This window comes from Ambystoma mexicanum, chromosome 13, assembly GCF_040938575.1.
Source record: "Ambystoma mexicanum isolate Mex_15411 chromosome 13, UKY_AmexF1_1, whole genome shotgun sequence".
In the NCBI taxonomy this organism is placed as follows: Eukaryota; Metazoa; Chordata; class Amphibia; order Caudata; family Ambystomatidae; genus Ambystoma; species Ambystoma mexicanum.
The window spans coordinates 616,549,860-616,574,850 of record NC_090938.1 but is presented as its reverse complement, the minus strand read 5'-3'; the positions used below and the strand labels follow the sequence as shown (position 1 = coordinate 616,574,850).

General features: G+C 47.2%; 1 protein-coding gene across 4 annotated transcripts in view; it reads right to left on the bottom strand.

The window, feature by feature from the left end:
- The window catches only part of ACLY (ATP citrate lyase), a 434,227-nt gene that overhangs the window by 53,787 nt on the left and 355,449 nt on the right, over positions 1-24,991 (bottom strand). For all 4 annotated transcript variants that reach the window (XM_069634496.1, XM_069634498.1, XM_069634497.1 and 1 more), the window contains 4 exons: positions 20,307-20,400; positions 19,673-19,827; positions 4,785-4,935; positions 4,240-4,383 (listed from right to left, as the gene is read on the bottom strand). In XM_069634496.1, the coding sequence (XP_069490597.1) occupies positions 4,240-4,383; positions 4,785-4,935; positions 19,673-19,827; positions 20,307-20,400 (544 nt within the window). The remainder of the gene's footprint in view (positions 1-4,239; positions 4,384-4,784; positions 4,936-19,672; positions 19,828-20,306; positions 20,401-24,991) is intronic.

Sequence of the window (24,991 nt, the reverse complement as noted above, 5' to 3'; positions counted from 1 at the left end):
GGAGCATCTCAGAGAGAGCTGGGTTTTTTCCATGAACCAGCCTCACAGAGAAAGTTCTGGAACTATGCGTCATGGTGACTGACAGCAAGAGATTATAAAGTATCCATGCACACATGGGATCAGGGGGAGATCGCCTGTGGACTTGATTCGTGTACAGTCAGGTGCCCGGAATTGGCTCTCACGGTGTCCTCCAGCCTTGTTTTTCTATGAGCGGGGCTTGTTTTACAGCTAGCTTATGAGAAACCCAGGTCTCCCAGGGCTGAGATTAAGGGACGTAAGACTGTGTTTCTCTATGTTTCTCTATATTTCTCTATGTTTATCTAAGTTCCATGTTTCACTATATTTTGCATTGCTCTTTGTTTTATGCTTTGTAATATTCTCTAACTTGAATCCCAAATGTATATGAAATTCACTGCTTAGAATAAATATGCTAACACTTTGAGGGTGTCATTTGTCACTTGCATGAGATCACTGCTCAGCACAATAGAACCTGTATTTTGGGCTGAATTGGGTATTTTTGCTCTCAAAGGGCTGGCCCCGAGGAAGATTTTGCCCAATATCAAGACAGGGTCTAAGCTGGACTTCTTTTCGTTGATGGAGAAGCCCAGTTGGGACAAAAGGTCTACGGTCTTTTGGGTATTGGAGAAGCATGTTTCATAAGAATCCCCTGTTATGAGCCAGTCGTCGAGGTAAGGGTATACCGGGATGGATAACCAGCGCAGGTGGGCCGCTGCCACTGCCAGTACTTTCGTGAATACCCTTGGTGCAGATGCTATCCCGAAGGGTAGTACTCTGAACTGGTAGTGTTTGTTCTCTATCTTGAACCCGAGGTATTTTCTGTGCGCTGGCAACATTAAAATATGAAAGTATGCATCTTTCATGTCTAGTGTTGTCATGTAATCCCCCTGTGATAACAGTGGGATTACTTCCTGCAAGGTCACCATACGAAACTTTTGGGGTTTGACAAACTTGTTCGCTGGGCGCAGATCTAATACAGGGCGCATGGTTAAATCCTTTTTGGGTACAAGGAAGTACACTGAATAAATACCTTCTGTTACCTGAGATAGGGGGGACAGCCTCTATAGCTTCTTTTTTCAGTAGCTCTTCTACTTCTTGAAGAATAGTGAGGTGTTCCGGTGTCATGCGTCGGTTCCGTGGGGGTCTGTATTTCGGGGAACCGTTGAATTCGATGCAGTATCCGTGGGCTATGGTGGATAATACCCAGCGGTCTGACGTTATTCCCTCCCATGCTGAAAGGAACGATGTTAGCCGGCCCCCGACCGGTGATGCATGGGAGGGGACCCGAATCTTCGGGTCATTTGTTGGTATTGGGCGTGGGACCTTTGGGGCTGGAGCCGCGACCTCTTCCTTTGCCACGACGTTGGCCTCTTTGACTGAACTGGGTGCTTTGGTTAGAGGGCCAGTTGGTAGCAGAGTAAAATTGCTGTTGGCTTTGCTGCTGGCGTTGGCCACGAAAGGAGCGTCTATTGCCATAGCTGCGTCTGTTAGGTGGCCTAGAAATTTGGTCAAGAGTCTTGATGGTATCAAACTCTTTCTTCGCATTTTCTAGGGCCTCATCAAATGCTTTCCCAAACAGATGTGTTTGTTCTATGGGCTTATTTATCAGGGAAGCCTGGGTTTCCGGCTTAAATCCCGAATTGCGCAGCCAGACATGGCGTTTGAGAAGTATTCCCTGAACCAGGGAACGGCCAGCCGTCTCTGCGGCATCTAAGGAGTTCTTTACGATGCCCTGGTTTACAAGAGTTACCTCTGAGATTATAGCTAGCAGGCGTGAACGCAGGGGTTCTGGTGCGTCCTCTGCTTCGCTGCGCAGCTTGCTCCACTGTGCATCTGCGTAGCTAGCTAGTAGGGAATTGTTATTTGCAATCCTAGTTGAGAAGGCGGCGGAGGTCGTGATTCTCTTCCCAAGTGCATAGAGCTTTTTGCCCTCTTTGTCAGGTGGTGCCTCACTAGTGGATAGTGGTACCCCCGCTCTTTTTCTTGTATTAGTAACTACAAGGGAGTTGATGTACAAAGGGTCAGAGGACGAAGGGCTGAATAGCTTTTCTATCCGAGGGTTGACCCCTCTGACTAAGGCTGGATTGGAAAGGGAAGGAGTTATTCTTCTCCTTATAGAAGCCAGGAGCGGAATAGACTGACTAACCGGGGCTTTTTCTTTAATAACTTTTTCTACAAAGTCTATGTCCGGAAGAGTCTCCCCTGTGTCTATTTCAAAATGAGCTGCTGCCTTGCGCAATAGTGCATTAAGTGAAGGTTGGTCATCTATGGGGGAGGTGTTTCCAATAGGTGAATCCTTGGGAGAAGAAGGGTGAAAGACATCAGGGTCTGAGTGCACTGATGGGGATTGCCAGGGCTGTGAGGTAGCTGTATCTTCTTCAAAAGCTCCTGCACTAGTGTAAGGGTCTTTTTCAAACCCCTCTTCATGTTCTTCCTCTCCACCCAAATACTCCTCATCTTCCTGGAGGTATTGCTCCTCTTCAGTGAGGTCATATGCGTCTGTAGAAGGGGGAAACAGCCTAGGAATCTTGACCCTAGGGTCATCCTGGGTCCATTCTCTTGGTCTTTTGGGTGTGGGTGGGTTTTGGCTACCCAAAAACCTTTCCATTTTCTCCATACAAGAATGGAGTCTTTCAAGGGTCTCATGGGGAACCCCTGAATAGTCTAGAGGGGGGTAATCAGTGTTTTCACCTTCCAAACGCTTAGAACGCTCCCACAACGTCGACGAAAGGTTTCCGTCGCCCTCAGAAAAGCCCTCCGGTAGTTCAGAAGTGCCCTTAGATGAAGGGGGCAGTTCCTGGCTACTCTTGTGCTTTTTCGGCGTTTCTATAGCTTTTGGTGCGGTATTCGACGTCTGTTTCGTCGTCCGCTTACGTTTGTCTTCGGAAACAATTCTCGCCAGGCTCTCGACAACGAGTTCGTCAGTAGAGGGCTCTGGTGTCGACGTTGCCTGCGTTACGTGTTGTTTCTCGACGGCCGCTCTATGGAGCGTTACGTCGGATGTTTTTGAGGTAGCGCCCGTGTTTGATGAAAGCCCAATCGCTGGTCGCGGCTGCGTTTGCGGGTGGGGCTTGAGACCCTTACGGTCTGAGGTAGACGCCGGAGTGCCCTGCATCTCCTTCGGCGCTGATGGATCCTTCGTCCTCGACGAAGAAGAGCCGTGGGTTGTGTGCTTAGGCCTATGGGGTCTATGTACGTCCTTGTCACCGGGGTGTTCATCCCCATAAGCAGGGCGTGAGCCGAGCCCATCGGGGCCGGGGACGGACGTAGAGGAGCGCGAGCGCTCCTTCTGGGGGTTAATGACTTCCGTAACGGACGTCGAGTTATCACCCTCCTCGTCACTTTCTGTAACAGCGGCGGCGGGTGAGGAAACTGACTTCGACATAGCGTAGTCCGCCCACCTCTTAACTTTCCGTTCTTTAAGAGTTCTTGGTTTCAAGAGCTTACAGGCCGCGCAGCTGTCCTCCTTATGATCGAGGGGCAAGCAACGATTACAGAGCTTGTGTTTATCCTTCCAAGTGTATTTGCCCCTACAGCGTGGGCAAAACTTAAAAGGTGTCCTCTCCATAGCTGAGGCAATAATAACTGGTGATAACAACCCCAAGGGAACGATAGGTGAGAAAGAAAGACATTCTCAAAGAGAAGATAGAAGTTCGAACCCCCACTCGCCCTACTGTATGTTGGCCGGCGAGGCCAGGCCACGTGTTCGGCAGCGCCGAAGGATCCCCTCCGTCGAAAACTTGCTCGGCGGAGAAACAGCTTCACAGCTAACGTCGAGTAGAGGGATGTTTAACAATATAATAAGTATAATTAAGGACCGAGGTCCGTAGTAAGTATTTGCAATGTGTCTCTAGGAGCTCCGCGTAAGGCGACCAGAAGCTGGGCGGAAAAAAACAATCTGAGGGACCTCGACGCGTGAGGGATTGTGGGTACAACGCACGTCACTATAGGGATAGTGTTACAGACACGCCTTGTCGACGTCCCCTTTTCGACTACGAAAAACAAAATGCAATACTCCGCAGTGACCACTGGATGTCGGACCTATGCACAGCATGTGATTCTAAGCAGATTAACAAACATCAGAAATAGTGTTACCAAGTGATGTTAGGTCAGGTTACGTGATCGCATACACTGAGATGTGCAAGCATGCTCATAACGTTATGCTTATGTGTGCCATCTTGTGCACAAGAGGAAATTAGCACAAGAGGAAATTATACTTACAGACTTCACTCTGTGCCCGATGCCCATGATTAGCTTCCCATCCTTCTTCATCCTGTTGACAAACTCCATGGGGATGATGCCGCTGTCGAAAGCTTTGCTGAACATTTTAGCAGCTGCATCCAGCGCTCCACCGAAACGGTCTCCCTGTCAAGTGAGAGAAGGGCAATGCATTGAAGATGCTTATATTGAATAAATACCTACCCAAACATTGCCTATTCCCATAGAATTATTCGTCAATTTTCCACTCAATTATAAAAAAGGCAACCAAACACAAGCTACTACAATGAACTGCTACAGGATCCATAGGGTCGGGAAACCTTGTTGATTAAGTATGCCAGGATACAGACTATGACCACGCTCTACACTGGTTGTCTTGCATGTCTAAGGAGCAATACCAAACAGCTGGAATACCACACTTTGCTGAATCAGCAGACAGCTGTGGTCAATGCTCAAGACTGTCTGTGCTGCAAGGGTAGCAGTGAGCATAACAGGTTAAAACAAACGGGCAGATGAATTTTGCAAGAGATGAAACTTAACATGCTTACAATTGTTAGCAGTCCAGAAGTAACGCTAGAGATCAAGTCTTTCCCGGCACGCGCACAGACAATGGTGTTGTGAGCTCCTGACACAGCAGGCCCATGATCTGCAGTCACCATCAAACACATTTCAATGAACTGGCAGGCGTACTTTGGGACCCTGATGAAGAAAAGAGAAACCTTTCAGTTACAGTACCAACATAGGACAAAACAGTGTTGTGTGAGGAAGGCATGGTATCGAGCAGTAGACAAAGACAAAATAGATCCAAGTTTCAAAACCTTTATTTATGAATTTGATTGGGATGGTAGAATTTCTAACTGGCACCAGACTCTAAAATGGGAGCATTCTCGACCATTAAACAATAACAAATCCGTCCAAGTCAGCCTGGTCAAAATAAAAAAGGCCTTTACTAAGAAATCCTAACCTTGCCCTCCTTCTCAAGATAACAAGTGTATTAAGGGAATACAAAAAGGAAAATGGTGTCAAAAAGAAAGGTCAGAATGGCTTCAGTACTTACTACCTTCCCCAGGTTTAACCCCATGGGGTCTAGAGTCTCTCTTAATAAACAAAGAATAGGTGGATGGCACAGTTCTATCAGTCTTGCAAACTTTGGCTTACTGGTACAGATCAACAGGTCGATATTTGGCTTTCAACTTCTGGTAGTTCAATCGCTTCCTAAGGCTTCACCAGCCCACCTTGCCATCAATACTCAGTTCATATGCCTTCAATCACTCACAGTTCTGCGCAGGCTTCCCTCTGCTGGGCTCGAGCCTGTCTTGTTCTCTGTGGGGGTTCCATTCAGGACATTTTTACCTAAGATATCTTTCACTGTCAAAGACTTGAAACTGCAAGGAATTTACATATACCTCTGCATGATCACTTTGACCACTCTTTCCACAGTCCTTTAATTTACAATCTTCTCTTGCCGCATCAATGCCTCTTGGTACTTTTAGTTCTTATTTGCTTTCACTTGCCTTCTTGGCCTTTTCCAAAGTTCTTATGTTTCACTTTTGCCCTCTTGGCACGTTTCACATAGTTCACTTTCCTCTTACTCAACTTTCTTTCCTTTGATCTCTGCTCACAATAGATTTCATACGTTCATAATATTTCACAGAAACTTTCGAATGTGCGACTTACTCTCGCAGGACCCGTCTGAGACTTTGTATCCTTCACTTGTAACAATTTTCCTCTTCATTTGCGTTTTATCGGCACATGCGTATCCTTCAATTTTCCACATCACAGTTACTTTCCCTTTAACAATCAGACTTTTGTTGCCCTCGATAACTCACTGGTTGCGTTAAATGAACTTCTTTCATCTTTAGCTTTCACTCGCAGCACAAGGCCGTTACTAGCACCTCTGCTCCTCAACTCTGATGTTCACCCGCGAGAGTCACCGGCCGTTTCGTCGCACTCTGAAGGTTTCTTTCCTCTGCCCGCTGGGCTCTGCTTGTCAAACACTCATGCCTTCCTGAAAGCTTGGAAATCTTGCCCGTCTTTCTCTCAATCCTCTCAAATTGTTTATCAGCCCGTTGGCCTTCCAACTCCCACAGCCTGGTTCGCCTTAGCCTCAGAAGAGCTGTTCCTTCTCGTACCCAACTTCGCTCAAAAAAGTGTGCATGTGCGCGCACCACCTTTTATTTTCACAAGGAGTATTAATAAGTGGCAGGTGTACATCATTTGAGATAAGTGCCTGGCCTCATTACAGGGACAGGCCCAATGCAAGTCAGGGGAAGTAAGCCTTCTGATTCATTCCTCATCTTCCTTGGTGCAGTACTTCTGTCAAGACAAAGTGGGGAGGAATTATGGATTTGTAGTTTCCCATAAAATAAAATAGGGATAGGGGTTAGATGGGTTGCGGAAAAAGGAGATACCATGCCTCAGCATTGGGTGCTTCACTTCTACTCCAAGGACCGCCTACCCAGATGATCCTCCCTCACATGTCCACCCCAGTGCTGGGATCCAAAAGCTATGGCCTCTTCCTGGCCACCTGAGTATGGAATACCCGGGCACTAGGTTAAGAATCACCCTCTGGTTCTTCACAGTTGCAATGGAAAGGAGCATTTCCATAACAGTGCGGGGTGGGGTGCATGGGGAGGAGACATTTTCAATGGCATTAGCAGTCACAAATCAGCAAAGGTCTTAGAGTACAGCTTTAGTATCAAGGACATGTCACCAGTCAAAGTCTTTCCTTCGTTGAAGTTATAAAACATGCATATCAAATTTGCATTGCCTAATGGCAAAGTACTTGAGAAATTGAAGTTCGAGTTTAAATTGCAAGGATTACGAAATGAATTGGGTGTCATTTGAGAAAAGACAATCCTAATAAATCTGGCATTTGAATGCAAACATTGGAAAAATCTCAGTGAATGGAAGATTGATGCTGCACCTCCCAGTGGTACCCACTTACCTCTCTGGATCAGCAATATCCTGGAACAATTGATGAAATACAGGAATATGAACTTAAAATCTTGAGATAGGGTGCTGAATTGCCAACTTGTGCAGAGTCTGGAAAGTCACCATGAACTCCTAGTTGCCATCTTAGACTTTGGGGATCTAAATAGACATTATCTAGGAGCGGACAAGATTAGACTGGATCCCCTGAACATTGTGTGGAGTAGGATAAATATTAAGTGGTGAGAAGAATGGCCTGGCAATCTACTAATGCAGGGTTGCTGCTCTTGCCACTTATTCTGAATCAGGCGTGCCGCTGAAAGGTTACGTTGCAAGCCTGTGATCAACTAGCTGGGACTTGAGGGGACCAAACAAGCTTCCAGGAAAAAGGCAGAACTGGTATCACTATTTAAGAAAAGGGAGTTAGGGTATTACATCCCCTTCCCCCTCCCTTCAAGTACTTTTGCCATTTTGGACTTGCTTTGTAAACTTCTTGCAAGGTTAAAAAAATTTAAAGAAAATTAGGACCGATGGATTGGGCAACTGAGAATATGGCCATTTCATCAAACCAAATATGCATTAAAAAAAAAAAAAGAAGGGAGGCAATGTAAGACTTGCTTACCCTTATAAACATACAGGCAGGGCTATGTAAATTTTCCGGGTGTTGCGAGAACCAAGTAGTTGCTATTTATAGCCGGGTTATGTGAGGTTAGGGGTCCTTTTTGTATCTTGTTGGACTATTCATTTATTTTTAGATATCATTTTAGACTAGTTTGCATTTTATTAAGCACCTGAAATGTGTAAAACAGTTTTTCAAAAATGTTTTAAGATATTTGGAAACTGCATAGAGATTTAATAAAGATTTGACTTGGGGAATCCTCTGATGCAACACTGGCTCATTGGTACGAGTGCCTCGCCAGATCTAAACTAAAGAGCTTGGGCTCACTTACAAAGAGAACCTGCAGCATAGAGGATGACTTGATGGTACCGGTAAAAGAGGAGCCTACACTTGGGTGTACAAGAGCTACTAATGGGGAATACATTTGTTAGCTTCCCTCTATTTAACCAACTATTGGCAACATATGGGGATGAAAAATAAGTAGATGCGTGTTACTTCAAGTACAGATTTAAAAGAAATGTTTGGCAAGCTCGGCATCAACTCTGGCAGAGGCTTCTCCTTGGAAAAAGTTTACTATTACAGAGCTTCAGAAGTTTTTTACCCATAAAGAATAAATAGAACAAATTCAATAGGCCTACCGCAGTTGTGGGGAAAACTAGATATGTTATTTTATCCCACAGGTGGAGCAGAAGAAGTGACCAGGAAAAGGCAGAGCTACGGAGAGCACTGATGAGGAAGATTTGGCTGTGGAATGGTGCAGGACCTGTGAGGTTAGGCATCAGAATTTCGGTAAGCTAGTCACAGTTGGGACCTCAGACTTGAAAGAACTCAAAACCATAACCCAATGAACACCCGAACGACCCAACACTGATAAAAAAAAGGACACCTATTAGGAAGGCCTGCAAGGTAGACACGTCATCTTCTGAAGAAATGGCAACAGGACAATTTAGGAACTAGTCAAAGCTCCAGGAAGCTTAAGGGATCAGAAAAGAGCAGCCTGCAAGAAATGGTGTCACAGCTGTGGCAAGGGCAGGAGGTGTCTGCGGCATCCCTAGACGTAGCTGTGGTAGGATGATAGCAATCAACAAGACTTCCAGGGCAGGGGCACTACCTCAAGGAACTTGGTCCAAGATGATTTAGCAGAGAGGTAGCACAACAATGGTCAGGAAACTGCCCCCAATTTGCAACTAGACATCTAACCAGGAGGAAGGAATGGTCTGGGGCAATGAGGAAGAACTCAAGGTGGGCTTTCAACAGTTTTAGAAAAAACAGAGCAAAGATACAGGAGCCATAGTCCAGCCAGTATAACCACACAAGGGCCCTCAGCAGCAGCCCATCTTCAGCAGGAGTTTTCAGTAGCTCAGGTGTAGAATTTGGGGAATAGATAGGATCTCACTCTGAAAACATTCAAGTAAAGGCTGGCCTAAACCATCCCTCCAATACAATCACAGGGCAGCAAATTAAAGTTTTGACGTCCAGCCAATCAGGCCTGCCCTAAAAACCACCCAACGGACTGGCTCACTCCCACAGGCCCAGTCGCACAACAGATGGGGAAGTCTGGGAACTTTAAACCAGTCTACACGACTTGAAACCACAACAGAGGGTGCAAGGGTGGGTTCAGGCCGTGTCCACACCAACACAACAGCCACTTTATGCCTGCTGTGTGTTTCACACAGACAGAAAGGTATAGCCCAAAACAAAATGTCTGGTAGCAGGGCTTAAAAATATATTAGTGAGTCAGTGCTAACATATTGGTGCGTTGGGCTACCATTGGTAAAACAATACAAAAATTACAGCCGCCACCAACCTACTCCAAAGCACACGTGTATGTTGTTATAACTACCCTGGGATAACACAGACATTTAAAAGTAACTTGTGCCTACTATCCCCCCTTGCGCCTCCACCGCTTCCAGAAAGCCCTAGATCCCCATTGCTGGCGCCTTTGTGGCCACCTGGGTTCCTATTTCCACATGTGGTGGACATGCCCTAAGGTGGGAGAGTTCTGGAGTCAATGCCTGGCCATCATAAAGGACATCACCCAAGTTGAACTCCCGCTTGCGGCTGAGCAAGTCCTCCTGGGGGTACCGCTCCCGGGCTTGTATCCGAGATCTGGAAGGAGGGCAACGCTGATCTCCCAATTCCTCCTGGCGGCCAGGATCACAGTGGCTCGCACCTGGAAGTCGGTGGAGGGACCCCTTATAACGCTCTGGTGGCTTAAGTTGTGGGACATCCTGATAGCGGAAAAGATCACGGCAGCTAAGGTGGGTTTGCTCCACCGGTTTAATGACATCTGGGCTCCAGTCCTGGACTACGATCAGAACTATCCGGCCCTGACCTTCAAGCCACGCTTGGTTGCGAGAGCCCTGGATTCGATGGGCGACTGTTCGGCCCCGGATCAGGCTGAGTGAGGCTCGGGACGGGGCCTGCCTGGGGTCTTGGGGGTGGGAGGAACATGTTTTTCTGTGCTATAGGCGCTGTGAGGCTATAAGCATTGCGAATGTATCTGTTCTCCTGCTGCTGTTTTATAAATAAACAAATTTAAAAAAAAAAAGTAACTTGTGCCATGGTAACCATGTCAGGTACTAATGATTTATTTAGGACATTTATAGAACGTCCAAACCCGGGGGTATTGTGTGATTTGTTGCAGAGAGGATTGAGGAAAAGTTCCATGGAGAGTAATACATTAGTCATACTTATCAAAGAGCCATGTTTTAACAAGTTTTAACAAGAACCACCCCCTTGTGCCCACCAGGCAAGGGAAGTTTTATATGGCTTTAAGATAGGGTTAGGGATTGTAAGGGAGTGTCGAAGAAGGAAGCAGAAGGAATGGTGGTGTTTACAGACTTCTTTATGGAAAAAAGACCCTTGTATCCTGATCATCTAAGAGAGGTTTCTCTGCTTCAAACAAATAAAGGATCCATCAGAATGTCCTTCAAAATAGTCCACCATCCTGTGTCACAAGCTACTTCTATCCCTTACACTACAACTAAAGACTGATATAATCCAACAGTAAGTTCCTTCCCAAGGAGAAGCACTCCCATCTCATGGTATTCTGGTGGTGTTCAAAAGAATGTTCTCTTGCAAAAAAGGTTACAGGGTGTAACGCTCACCTGATTCTCGCAGAGGCGCCGGTCTTGACTGGGCGACTACCGTATCTTCAAAGGTGATGTGCAGCACCCGGTTGGCTCTTTGGGCTGGACCTTTGTGCCCTGTATGCCTGACATGCAGAGTAAGATGTCTGCAGATAGAAAATACGGGGTTAATGAACTGGGGTTATTGGGGTGTCCCTATCTGTTTCCTCTTCTCCTCTCCTGTAGACCCCCACAGGTTAACGCTCTCACCTTAGGTAAGTGAATGCCGAGCTCTCCATCTGCCTCGGGGCAGGGTGCTGTAACCAGTTTCTTCACTGGATAGGTAGCGCAGGCCTCTTGACTTCAGAGGACTGCTGTCCGTCGTTTACTGCACGAACGGTAAGTTTCGAGTAACTCAAATGTCTTTAAAGTCTTTAATAATGATGTCTCTTGTTTTGCAGGGTTCCGGCGATGGCGGATGACGGGCTGAAGTGAGTTGAAGATGGAGCCCGTGTGATGAATAGAAGCGCCTGGAAGCACGTAAGTAAGCGCTTGTTGCCAGCTTCACGATGCGCTCTAACTGTCTTTTTATTTTGCAGGTACAAGTTCGGAGCGGCTGCAGGGTGCCGGGATACCCACTGGGTTAGATGTGGAAAGGAGTAATGGCACGTGAGTATTAAAGTTCCCCAATGTCTTTAAACGCACCTTGTTTTGTCTTTCAGATGCGGGATGCAGCGCCGACGGCCTCCGGAGCGTGCGAAGAGTTGGTAAGCTTTTGTCTTTCAGATGCCGGAATGCAGTGTGAAGACCTCCGGAGCGCACGAAGAGTAGGTAAGCCTTTGCCTTTCAGATGCCGGAATGCTAACCTGTTCTTTCTTGTCTTTATAGATGTTGCTGAAGACTGGATTCAGGATGGTAAGCCTTTTTCCTTAGGCCCAGGACCGGATGCAGAAGACACGATGAGCGTTCTGCTGCAGAGGGTGCAGAATAACGCAAAGCAAGATTCATCCACCGGGTGTGGTTTAAATAGCCTCCTGTAGTGCTTAGGTGTCTCCTTCCACAGCCACGCCTAAGTAAGAAAAGAGTTCCTGCCTTCCAGAAGAGTTCCAGTGTTCTGAATCTAGGGAGTGGCTCCAGCCCCACCCAACAGGAAAAGTAGTTCCAAACAGAAGAGGATCAGAGGCTCAACTGGCAGGCAAGTAAGCAGCATGGTCTGCTGCAGGTAAGTCCACCCAAGCATTATGAGCCCGGCGCTTCCAGCGCTGGGACTGGGCATATTTATGAGCCTGGTGCCACTGGCGCCAGGACTGGGTCCAAAAGGTCCCAATTGGGACTGGTTGGCACTCGGAACCTGGGTTATGGATCTGCTTCCAAGGGAGTTGGGAAAACCCTGACCTTTTGGAAGCAGAGATCATGACACAGGGGGAATGACTCCTTTCCGCTGGCTTGCAGGTTCCACACAATATTTGTACAACTCCACGTTCTGGGTCCGAAGAAGGATTACGTTCTCCTGGTAATGGGCTCTACAGTTCACAATAAGGCCAGGGGAAATGACTCCCTTCCCCTGGGGTCTTTTGAATATGTCCCAAGGGTCTTTGTGTCGTCCAACAGAGAAGGACTCCCTTCTCCTGGTATTTTATTTGAAAAGTTATTTTTCATTTCTTTAAACTTGCTGTATGTTTTGCCACTCTCTCTGTACCAGCAAAGTCCCAAACCCTTCTCTTCTGATCAATGGACTAATTCTTGGCACTCTGCCGAGGAGGTTCTCAGAGCCCTTGCATTGGGGTTGCAGAGCCTTCTCTGGTGGTCAGTGGGCTTATTGCTGCCACTGTGATGAGGAAGTTCTCCTCGGATGCTTGGTTCACTCTTCCAGTGTCCACTAGCTACTTTGTTACTACTGGGACGAGGAAGATCCTTCCTGATGCACTCTACACAGTTCTGTTCATCAATCGCCCTAAAGCTGCCACTGTTGTGAGGAACATTACATTACACTGTGTCCCTCTCTCCGCCTCCAGAGTATCCCTAATGGGATTCCTGTGCCTCATTGTACCTTTCCGTGGGATGCAGCAGGTCACTGGTCCTTCCTGGGATGCAGTTCCTTGTCTGCGGCTTCCTCTGCTTCGAAGGTCTCGGTGCACCTCTGTAGTCCTCCACTCCTTACGGTCCTGGCTTCGCCCTGGGCCAAATGGCCGACGTTGTTGCAATCACACCTATGCTTCTTTCCTTCGGCCTCACAGTTGGGTCTACTCTCCTCAGACCTACAATAAGACTCTTGCAGCCGGCGCCGGCGTTTCCTGCACATCCTTTCTTCCAGCCCTCACTCACAGTGGGCTCCCGGCTTCCCCGCGGTCTGACTCTCCCTCTTCTCTTTCCTTTCTTTTTTATCTCAGGGACTCTGCCACGGCACAGCATAAACATCTGCAGATATTATCTTTGGCACTCCACGTGCCTCCGGTGAGCCACCTTGTGGCAGTACTTACGCGTTGGTTACTCTTCATGGTTGCTGTGTGCTTCCTTGTCTTAGTATTTTCTGGCAATATCCCCATGTTTTACAAAAATACATGGGATTACTCTCGATAAAATGGCTCGGTATGGAAAGGGGGTACGTAGGGAATGTTGGGAAGTGATGTGGCTCAACTGGCTGTGCCCTAGGTGAGCGTCCTTATCCCCAGAGGGGGAGTCGCTCCCCAAGAGGTCCTCCTGCATTAAACCACCCATAGGGGGACTATTTGGTAGCAGCTACACCTCCCTACCCTCATGGGAAAGTGTAACCCACCCCCCCCGGGGAGAGGTGACGACACCTTGCAAATCGTCACAGGATAAGGTCAGGTTGCAGGGCAAACACTGCTGTCTGACCCAGCGATATGCCCAGCCATAGTGGGGAGCTGGCTGTCTCCATCTGCCTGCATTTATGTATGTTCTGCTGAAAAGTATTCATAATGCACCCATGTTCACCATAGTAATCTTACCATTGCAATGAATGTTCAGAAAAGTGGCATAATGTGCCCTCGTCTAGGATCGTAATGAATGGGGAAAAAGGAGAAGAGCAAGTAGATCCAAGATGTCTAATTCGACCTTGGGTTTCCAGTCGACAGGGGGCAGCTGTCCCCTCCGTCTATGGTGCCAATCTTTGGAAGGGTGCGGGAAGCTCTTGATGAGATACGTGTACCACCTGCGTGGGTCAGACTAGCCCCATCACACAGTCTACCACCACTGACCTTGTCACACCATTAATTGTAAAATCTTTCTCATCTGGCATCATTGAGAACACTGCTGGATAAATTAAGGTCTGGCTATCTGGGTGGCAGCAAGCATGAAAATAGAACAAAAGCTTGAGAACGCTTCCTGACCTATTCCTCAGTTTACTAGTTCCATTCAGACTCTTATTTGGCCTGGAAAATATTCTGCATTTTTTTTTCCCTTTTTTACTCAAACCATTCTTTTACCAGCCATGGGATGATACTGGTCAATAGACCTTTCCGGTTAATAGTGTGCAGGATAATAAAGCTTGTACTGCATTTGGTTATGTTCATGCTGAAAGAGGAGTGGGCTTTAAATCCTCCGAAGCCATGTAATGCTGGCATCTTTAAAACATTGAGGGTGGGGAAGTGAGGTGGTGTACAAGGTTGACTGATGTACGATCATGCAAATGAAATAATTGTGACCGGTCTTGTAAAATCTAGGTACTAACAAATCGATTGTGTCCGAACAAAGCAAGATTCTGAATGAGCAATACAGAGTCCGTCACCAATGCAAGATCGACCATGACCACCATAATGTCCTGCTTAAGATAGGGTAATTATACTTTTGGAAATTATTGTTTTTTTACATTCTTTAAAAAAATCTATAAACATTATAATACATATATTGTGTGTTTGTTGTGGGTGGTGACTGTAGATGCACAACACCAATTAAAGCTACAATAAGCCCTTTAAATTTCTTTTAATGACAAATAAAAGACAGCCGATCATCTTGCTTGCTGAAAACATTCCTTATTACTCTTTCGCATAGCTGGCTTCCAGCGTGGGTAGATCAATTTCACAGTGCATGCTGCTCTGTATGCCTGGATTTCTGATCTCTAGAGGACAAATCTACTTTGCCCTTCTCTTTTGGATAATATCTCACCCTTTGTCATCTTCTCTTGCGCCATGTTGGAAAGTGACTAGACCAACACCCAGAAAACAGTTCTTTTGGTTTTCTTTAGGCTGCTCAGGACCACAGCTAGGAAGATGTATCAGTTTTATGTTTAATCCCCTCTCCTAGTGAGACCCCTGGCACTTTCTGAACTTCTGGACCTTTTTCTTTCTCTCCTGAATGAGGGGAGCCTTTTTCCCCCTCATTAATTCTTATTTGCTCTGACTTTGAAAACTCTGTTCTTTATGTTTTACCGTATGTGCAGTGTTCTGGGCACCCTTTGAGATGCTTTAATTTCCCTAAGAACTACTGTTCTTAAGGAAAGAGGGATCCTTCCTAAAACTAACTTATGAGAGATCGGCACACACCACCTTATGTGGAGTGCTAAGGGGATACCTAGTATCACACTCATCTCTACTCCTGTGACTTTGTGGTCACAGTGACAACCCTATGGCTTTAACAGGTGGCAGTGGTGAACAGATAATTTTCATAGGTGATTGCTTCACTAGTAGTTGCTCGTGCTTAATTGTTACGGAAAATTACAGTAATGACAGTTCTACTGTTTTAAATAGTAGTGGCACACAGCTGCATTTGGTACAGAGAAATTACAGTTTCATTAATTTACTATATAGTCACTCAAAGTCTGTAAGGAGGAAAAGAAAGGTTATTCTACACTATCCGCAGTGATTTACTTCTTAGGTATTGGACTGCCAAAGCATTAGAAGCCTTAAAGTGTTACTAACTATTCAAGAGTTCATCTTAGTCAGCATAGGATAAGTGCAAAAATCTTATGCAGCAGCAGAAAGGGTAAAATTCCTCAGGATACTTCAGTTACTTAAATACAATGCTTTAGTAGGATAACACAAGTTATAATGACCCTGCAAAAGACTCCCTAAAAGTGCACAAGCTGTTAAGCCTGGGCAAGAGATAAGGGTGGACACCCAAACACCTGGTATCGCACTAAAATCACACTGGAGCGACTATTCGGCTTGAGGTAAGTTCCACAGAACCTTAGGGAGGTTGAAGAAAATGCAGCTGGATTCTTTCCTGAGCAGCAGTGACAGATCAGGTCTGCTGATTACACGGTCTGATGATGAAAGGAAGGACTCTGAATGAGATGTCACAGCAGCAGTTGCGAGAAAGGACCCTCTGCGAGGATTTCTTTGGTCTCCGACATCTGTCTGCGGTTTTGGCGCCTTTTTATCAGCTCAAACAATGAACGGTTCCAGCCTGGTCGATCCACCTCGATTCTGCAATCCTGCACTCTGGTGAGGGGACTTGGATGAGCGGGATTGTGCATCTGGAATTCCAACTGGAGCTCGCCAAAGTTCTGGGAGGGTTCGTCCACGGAAAGACATTGCACTGCAAGTGAGTCAGAGGTCCCATGGTATTTGTAGTTTCCAGCCCTGGAAGGGTGTTAGGGAGAATTCTCAGAAATGTGCTAATTCCCTCCACTTTAGAGACCCTGAGCAACTTTGCTGGATTTTGAGGACTTGATTTTTTTTAACCTGGAGAGAGTGCAACCCTTTTCCCACTCTCTCATGTATTTTAATGTGATTTTGTACACTGTTTCTTTTGGTTGTGGAGTCTGACAAACTCCATAGGCATCATCTTTTACATTGTGTTACACGGCACCTTCAGTGCAGTGACACAGGGAAGTATTTCAGATTTTCCAAGGTTTTAAATACCTTCTGTTGGTTAAACTAGTGTTTCCAAGAGCAGTAAATTGAAAGTTAATTTACTTACATTTGTAACTTCCTAGACCAAGCACACACTATCTCACAATAGGGTGCTGGAGGGGTTACTTAGTATCCCCTTTGTCTAGTTTTGCATGTAACAATTTTATGTTACCCTTTCTACAATTAAATGGCTGGTGTCAGTGGTTTACTTTTAACTACCATCAGGAGTTTTTAACATGGGCTGCGTTCACAGCTGCGCTAAAGCACCCATGGGTGCCCATTTTGTCAAAATGGCCCCAGTCTTTTTTCGCCATTTCTTGTTGGAAAGGTCCTTCTTGAGATTTACTCTGCATGCCAAACCAGGTCTGGTCGCTTTGTTAATTTTGCCTTTAGCGGGATTCACGAGGAAAGCCTGCTTCTGGCTCCAGTAAGTCTGGCAGGGGCAGGAAGTGAGGTAGGTGCCCGAAACTCCCTGTACTTAATCCCCTTGGTTATAGGAATGCACCCAAAGGTGATTGGCCGGCTGGCTGTCCAGCAAGGACAGCCACCCTGCTGTGTGATTGACAGCTAGGCTGGCATGAATGAAAGAAAACGGCATAAAAGGGAAGGCTTTTTGGCTTGGAAGGCAGGGTCGACCACTGGACGAAGGAATCTGAAGAAGAACTTGGAAGAAACGCCTGCTGCAACCCCTGGACCGTTGGTTTGCCCGGTGAAGCCCTGCTGCTGTGCTGAAGCTCTAAATTCGCCTCAGCTTCTCCCTTTGAGTCGGTGGGACCAATCAACTCCAAAGTGAACTTGTTTGGACATCCTCTCGAAGCTGGTTGTAGTTCCAATGATGCTGCTGCTGGAACCAAAGTGCCAGGGAGAGGAACACCAAATCGAGTGGATCGCTTTTAAGTCGGACCCGAGCGCCAGGAAGATCATCCGAACTTCCCTGAAGCAGGACTGACCAAACCTGAGCCAACTCAGAGTGCTGGACCCCAGAAGCAAGGAAAGACTGAAGTGTTATCCGAGAACCGCAGTGTTGCTATTTGCGGTCAGACGCAAGGAGCTGAAACGCTGAAGTGCCACTGAATTGAAGTTTGCCCTTTGCTGTTGCTGATCATCCCCTTTTGTTGCAGGAGTCGCCAGAAGTCCCCCCTCTTGTCCCCATGACTGAAGCACAGGAACACAAGGATCTGCAGAGCCACACAGGAACAGAAGCCAGCTGGAACCATTTCTTCTAACCAAAGGTACTGCACAGTTTAATAGAACTTACCCCTTGTCTTGTAGTCTTACTTATCAGTTGAGACTGGGCTTGGTTGCTCCTGTAGAGTTGCTTGCATCTTCTACCCCTCAGAAACCTCCCAGCTTGTGGCCCTACATTGATTCTACTTTCTCTACAAAGACTTCTAAAACATTGTGCAAGACTTTTACTTACCTGCAAGAAGTGCTTCAGCTCACCTAGACCTTTGCCCAATTGACATTGGCTGGCCTGGCTCCCTGAATGACATGACTCTTCTTTCCTCTGATTGTGTGTTGGTACCTTCCTTCCAGGAAAGGGTTAACTTACTTTGCATTGGGGGTGGGGGGCGTTCAAAAGTACTAACCTTTTTAAGAATATTTGTGCGATCTCTTTTCTTGTTCTGAAACCTCTTTACTTTGACACACATCTAAGTATTGCTCTACATGTACCTGTGATATATTAATGTCCACAGTGTCCTAGCTATTTTAGTCACCTGAGGGTGTAGGAAGTGTCTGTGTGCCATCCCAAATGGGTACTTGCCGATTTAGAGAAACTAGGAGTGTGTATTTTGGAGTGTATTTGTGTGTTACTATCACATTGCCCCTTCTGAGGAAGGCTTATGCAAACAGACTGTTAAATTAATAATTGTTTAATCAAGAAACCTTGTGTGTAATTCAGATACTTGTCACTGTGAATCTCTGTGTAACCACCGTAATGCTCACTTTGACTCCTCTTGAGATAAGCCTGGCTGCTCAGCCACACTACCAACCTGTGTAGTACAGACGTCTATCAAATGTTGGGTTCTTATTGCTAGGAGGTCAAGGTTGTTGTAGTGCTCCCATAGGGTACTGCACCAAATCTTGCCCAACAGTTGGGGACATATATAACGAGGGATAGTTTTATAGAGTCTTACCTGCAGGTGGAATTTAGGAACAGTCACAAGCTCTCCTTTGGAGAGTTCCAATACCCTATAATAAACGACACTCACTGGTTTTCCACCTCCTTCACTCTCCCTTTCATTCTCCCTCCCTTCTCTCTCCCCAGCCTCTTGCAATAGGTTGGGTAGGGACGGTATTACAATTCCCAACAGTTCTTTTAGTCTTTCATTCAGTGCAGATGAATCATTCCCAACTTGCAGCTCTATCACGGATTATTTTCAGTCTCTCAGCACTGCTCATTCTCAGGTGCTCTCTCACCATGCCCTCTCACCATGCCCTCTTCCTCTTTGGACACAAGATCTGTGTCTGAAATTTGTCTAGGCCACTCATTCTTGCCCCGCTGGTATATGGTTTCCTACGACTCTTGCTAGCATTTGAATGTTCCTCCCATTAGACAGGGAAGCTTTCAACCACCAGTGGATTCAGCTCCAAGGAAGGGCTCCAATGAGACGGTGATTGCGCTCCGGCTTCGGCTAAACAACTCATGCCATAGCGGTATCTTATGTCATCTTCTGCTCGCCCAAGCTCAACTTTTTCCATTTTTGCTTCTTCTCCACCAATTTTTCATCACTTTGAGGGCCTCCACACCTGATCAAAAGCAGGGACAGCAAACTTACCGCTTAGCCATTTTATTTTTTCAAGCATCAGCACTTCACCACATAGTCCTGCTTCTGCAGTTTACAACAGAGAGGTATTTTTATAATAAAATAATAGTTAAGAACTGTGAATCAAGGCAGATGACAAGTGATTGTTAAATCTGAAACCCAGTGAATCATAGAGGGCCCATCAGGCTGTCCTGTATACATTTATATTTAGAGAACTCAGTGCATGGTTCTTACCGTCTCTGAAACCAAAGCAGGCCCAAGACTCCACCAATTCCAAGGTCTTCTTTGAAGACTTCTGTAATGGGCATGCCAGCGTAGATCAGCTCTTGCCCCCTTTCATCGCAAATACTGGTCATGAATGAAGCGGGCTTACGGATTAGGCCAAGCTCCTGTGCAGCAACACAAAAAGGCAGAGGTTGAGGTGAGAAAAGGAAGAACAGATGTGTGAATAAAATAGTTGCTATAGAAGGGAAGAGAGGACAGCTAGAATTGGAGAGAAGAAACAAGGACTTGATAAAAAAAGCTGAATAAAATCAGAGGGATGCAGCACAAGATATAGGAGTGGAGAACAACAAAAGGGTTGAGAAAAACAGATGGACACCTAGCAAAAAGGATGTGGAAATCCTGTGAACAGCAGTAAGAAGCAGAAACACATAGAAACCACTCCAGCAGACACTAGTTAATGGGCTCCCTACTTCACACAGGGTATGAAGAGGCCTAATCATATCAAGTATTCAAGATAATCATTGTCCAAGCCAATAACGTTCATTTAGATTCATTATATCCTATGTGGATAACAAACAAGCATGGAGTGGGTTTGGGTCTTTAGGAAAGGACTGAGAATGGCAGAATAGATATGAAAACCTACCCTGGCCCAAGAGTAATCCATGGGCACAGTTGGAGGAGGCACTTCTTGGGCAGGAACAATTTCCCCTTTGGCAACAAGCTCCTCATACACAGACCTGGGTGGGGCAATATAATGACAAAAGGTGTAAACCACAAGTAACCAGTTTCTCAGAGCATATTTATTCACAGAGTAACTGTTTAAAGATCATGAAATTTAGGAACTATATAAGACCATACTAGGAATAATGTGGTATGTGAGAAGAATGCACGTTTAGAAAATCAAAACATGCCCATGAAAGGAAAGTGTTCTTACCGGTGTGATATTTTCATGTTTCACACTAGAGTTGTTCAGATTGAAACTCCAATTAAGTTCAACCATCCAAAATGTATATGCAATTTAATAGTTTTAGAAATTGGTTCCTTAGGTCTTACATTAGCTGGTAAACTAGCTCAGCGGGTTGAGCGCTCGCTGCTGCAATCTATGCGTGATCTGAAGGTTGCAGGTTCGAATCCTGGCAAAGCCAACTCAGCCTTTCATCATTCTGAGGTCGATAAATGAGTACCAACTTCAGTTAGGATGATAATTGTATGTAAATATGTTCTCTGTAAAGCGCTTTGGCTTAAGGCACTATATAAATAACACATCCTTATTATTACATCAGGTTTGGGAGTATGGCACTGGAGCTCATCACAGAGACGGATAGTGATAGGTCCTGACATATTGCAAGGACAAGTACAATTTTAACACCGACGAACAAGTTACTTTCTTATCTGGTAACATTCTTTCGATGGGATGTTCCTCCGACATATTCCACATCTATGACAGTGATCACCACAGCTGTGCTGCTTCGGAAAATTTTTCGACGTCTGCGTCCTGCGTCGATACGCGGTCCCTCGAGGGCCCCCGTCAAGCGCCAACGTCACCGGATGTTATATGTAGGACGCACGACGCCCGTAGCCTCAGTTGTAGTTTTTTCCCCAGAACGTGTGGCACCAATCTTCCGCCAGTATGACTACAGAAAGCCTTGTGGAAACGTAAGCTGCAATCGCATAAGAAATTCTGTAGAGGGGCAGGCTGGGAGGGTGCGATGTGGAATACGTCGGAGGAACATCCCATCGAAAGAACGTTACCAGGTAAGAAAGTAACTTGTTCTTCGAGGGGATTGTGTCCTCCGACGTATTCCACATATATGACAAACTCTCAAAGCAGTACCAACGTATGGAGGTGGGAACATTTTTTAGAATTTTAGAATGCCCAATCAAATTACAGAATAGAGGACCGCCTTACCAAAGGCCAAATCTTTCCCATGGATAGAATCCAGGCAGTAGTGTTTTACAAAAGTATGGACAGAGGCACGTGTGGGTGTTTCACAAATATTACGAATGGGAACACCCCTCTGCAGAGCAGTGGAAGCAGCCACACCCCTAGTAGAATGAGCCCGTAAGCCCACCGGAGGGTCCTTACCCGCCAGACGGTAGCATTCAGAAATTGTCAAGATGATCCAAAGGGACAAGGTCTGCTTAGAAACAGCTTGACCCAAACGCCTTCCAGCGTATCCTACAAATAGCTGATCGTCCACTCTGACCCGGGACATACGCGAGTTGTAGAAACTTAAAGCTCTCCTAGGATCCAACCTATGGAGCCTCTCCTCTTCCTTACCAGGATGCGGAGGAGGATAGAACGTCGGAAGAACTACCTTCTGGCTCAAATGAAATTCCGACACAACCTTTGGAAGAAAAGGAGAACAAATCCTAAAGACTACCCTGCCCTTATCGAACACCATGCAAGGTGGTTTGGCGGATAGTGCCTGCAACTCACTCACTCTGCGAACGGAAGTAACCGCAACTAAAAATACAGTCTTGAAGGACAACAGTCTCAATGGACAAGAATGTAAGGGCTCAAACGGAGCTCCCATCAGGAACTTTAAAACTAAGTTCAAATCCCAACCAGGCACCTGGAAAGGTGACGGAGGAAACACATTAGTTAACCCTTTCAGAAACTGAGAAATCAAAGGAATCTTAAAATAAGAACACTCCTCAGACGAGCGCTTGAATATGGACAGCGCCGCCAGGTAACCCTTAATGTTACCCACTTGCAGGCCCTTGAGGGCTAAAGGCGGCAAAAAAGACAGAACCACATGAATTGAACACTGAAAGGGATCCACATTCTGCACCCTGCACCAGTCGCAGAACTTCCTCTAATGGCAACGGTACAGGGATTTTGTTGCTGGCCTTCTGGCCGAGAGCAACACCTCCATCACGTCTTCAGGGAGGTCCCAATCCTTGTACCTCAACCTTTCAGAAACCAAGCATGAAGGTTGAGAGACTTGACCTCTGGATGGGGAACCCGACCACCCTCCCGTGAGAGCAGATCGTCTCGGTAGGGAAGACGGCGTGGAGGGCAGATGGTCATGTCGAGAAGGTCCGGGTACCATGCTCTCCTGGCACATGCCGGAGCAATGAGGATCATTCGGGAACCGAACCTCCGTAACCTCCGCAGCACTTGCAGAATAACAGGGACTGGAGGAAACGTGTACAGCAGTGGTAAGGACCACTCCACTACGAACGCGTCCCCTAAGGCTCCACTTGGAAGAAAATACTGCAAGCAGAATCTTTCGCACTTCGGGTTGACACTGGTGGCGAAGAGATCCACTTGTGGGGTCCCCTAAAGGGCAAAGATCTCCAAAAGAACTTCCCGAGCCAGCTGCCACTCGTGAGAGGCCGTGATCTGCCTGCTCGGAGCGTCCGCCGCCTCGTTTTCGTCTCCAGCCAGATGAACTGCAGAGATCGAAATTTCCTGCTGGATGGCCCAGAACCAGGGCTGCATTGCCTCTACACAGTGGGAGAGACCCCGCCCCCCCCTTTTTGTTGAGGTAGTGCATGGCCACTGTATTGTCTGTTAGAATCAGGACATTCTTTCCTCACAGACGGTAGAAAATCCTTCAGGGCTAGCCTGATGGCCCTCAGCTCCAACAGATTGATATGGAGTCTGGACTCAGACGAGACCAACGACCGCTGACTCAACTCGTTGGCATGAGCGCCCCATCCCGTGAGGGATGCGTCCGTCACGATCATCACCTCTGGCCAGGGTAGCCAAAATGGAGCCCCCTTCATCAGATTGCCTTCGATGGCCCACCACAGAAGATCCCGAGCGACCGAGGGCGGCACCTGAACGGGATGTGACATCCTGCCGGAGGACTGCGACCACTGCATCTTGAGACCCCACTGCAGAGATCTCATCCGCAGCCTGGCCTCTGGCACCAGTAGAATGCAGGATGCCATGAGGCCGAGCAACCTCAAGAACTCTAACGCCGGGAGACTTTGGGCATGTTGAAACTTGTCCACCATCTGCAGAATGTGATGAGCCCTCACCTGGGGAGGCGAACACTGCCCCACGGATTTGTCGAGCACTGCTCCGATGTACTGGAGCCGCTGGCTAGGTGTCAAGTGGGACTTCTTTAAGTTGAGGGAGAAGCCCAATGAAGGGAGTGGCAGGTGACCGACAGATGATCCAGGACTTGCTCGGGAGAGCGCGCCCTGAACAACCAATCGTCCAAGTATGGGTAGACGTGAATCCCCCTTTCCTGAGATACGCTGCCACCACCACCATAAGCTTGGTGAAGACCCTAAAGGGCGGAGGTCAATCCGAATGGCAGGACCCGAAACTGAAAATGCGAGTCACCAACCGCGAACCTCGGATACTTCCTGTGCTTGGGATGAATCGGCACATGAAAGTAAGCATCCTTGAGGTCGAGAGACACCAACCAGTCCTGAAGTTGCAGGGCCTGGAGAACTTGAGAGAGAGTAACCATCTTGAACTTGTCCTTCCTGAGGAGCTTGTTCAAATCACGCAAGTCCATGATGGGTCTCAATCCCCCGTCTTTTTTCGGGATCAAAAGATATGGGGAATACCAACCCTTGTTCCTCTCCGCTACAGGTACCAGTTCTATGGCGCCTTTCTCCAGCAGGGATTTGATTTCCTGCGCAAGGAGCTGATCCGGACTCTTCAAAGAGAGCTTCCCCAGTGGATGGTTGGGAGGCCTCTGCCGGAAAGGAAGACAGTAGCCATGAGCTCCAGAACCCACACATCTGAAGTAATGGCACGCCATTCTACAAGATGCTGCGCCAGCCTTCCCCCAACCGGTGAACCATGGGACATGGCCTCATGACTGAGCAGAAGCGGCTGCGGCAGTGCCTGAGGGCAAAGAGGCAACTGCTCGCACGGCTTTGGCACCTCGAGTACCTTGTTTTCCACCTCTCGGAGTTTCCACTGGCCTCGGGGGTACCTCCGGTAAAGACTCTTCAAAAGGCTTCGAGGGCGTCGATGGAATCGGTGTCGACGTCGAACGAGGCGCCAACGACTCAGACAATGGCTGCGAGGCTGGAGCCCCGAGCGTGTCCTTCGACGGCCTCGGCGCCGATGGCATTGATGGCTTCCTCTGAGCGGGAGCCTCGAGAGAGTCCCTCGACGGACATGACGCTGATGGCGTCAATGCCTTCTTAGAAGGCCTCACAGGCTGCAACAGTCTCGAGGGCCAGGACCTGGACATGGCACAGCTATGGCGATCCGATCGGGACCTCGACGGCTCCCATTGATTGCGCCGACTGCCCGAGCCCGAAGGTGTGCGAGCGGTGGCCCCTTGCGAAACGTGTCCCATTCCGCCGGAGATGAATGCTTGTTGGAACAAGCGACCCACTGTCTGGCAG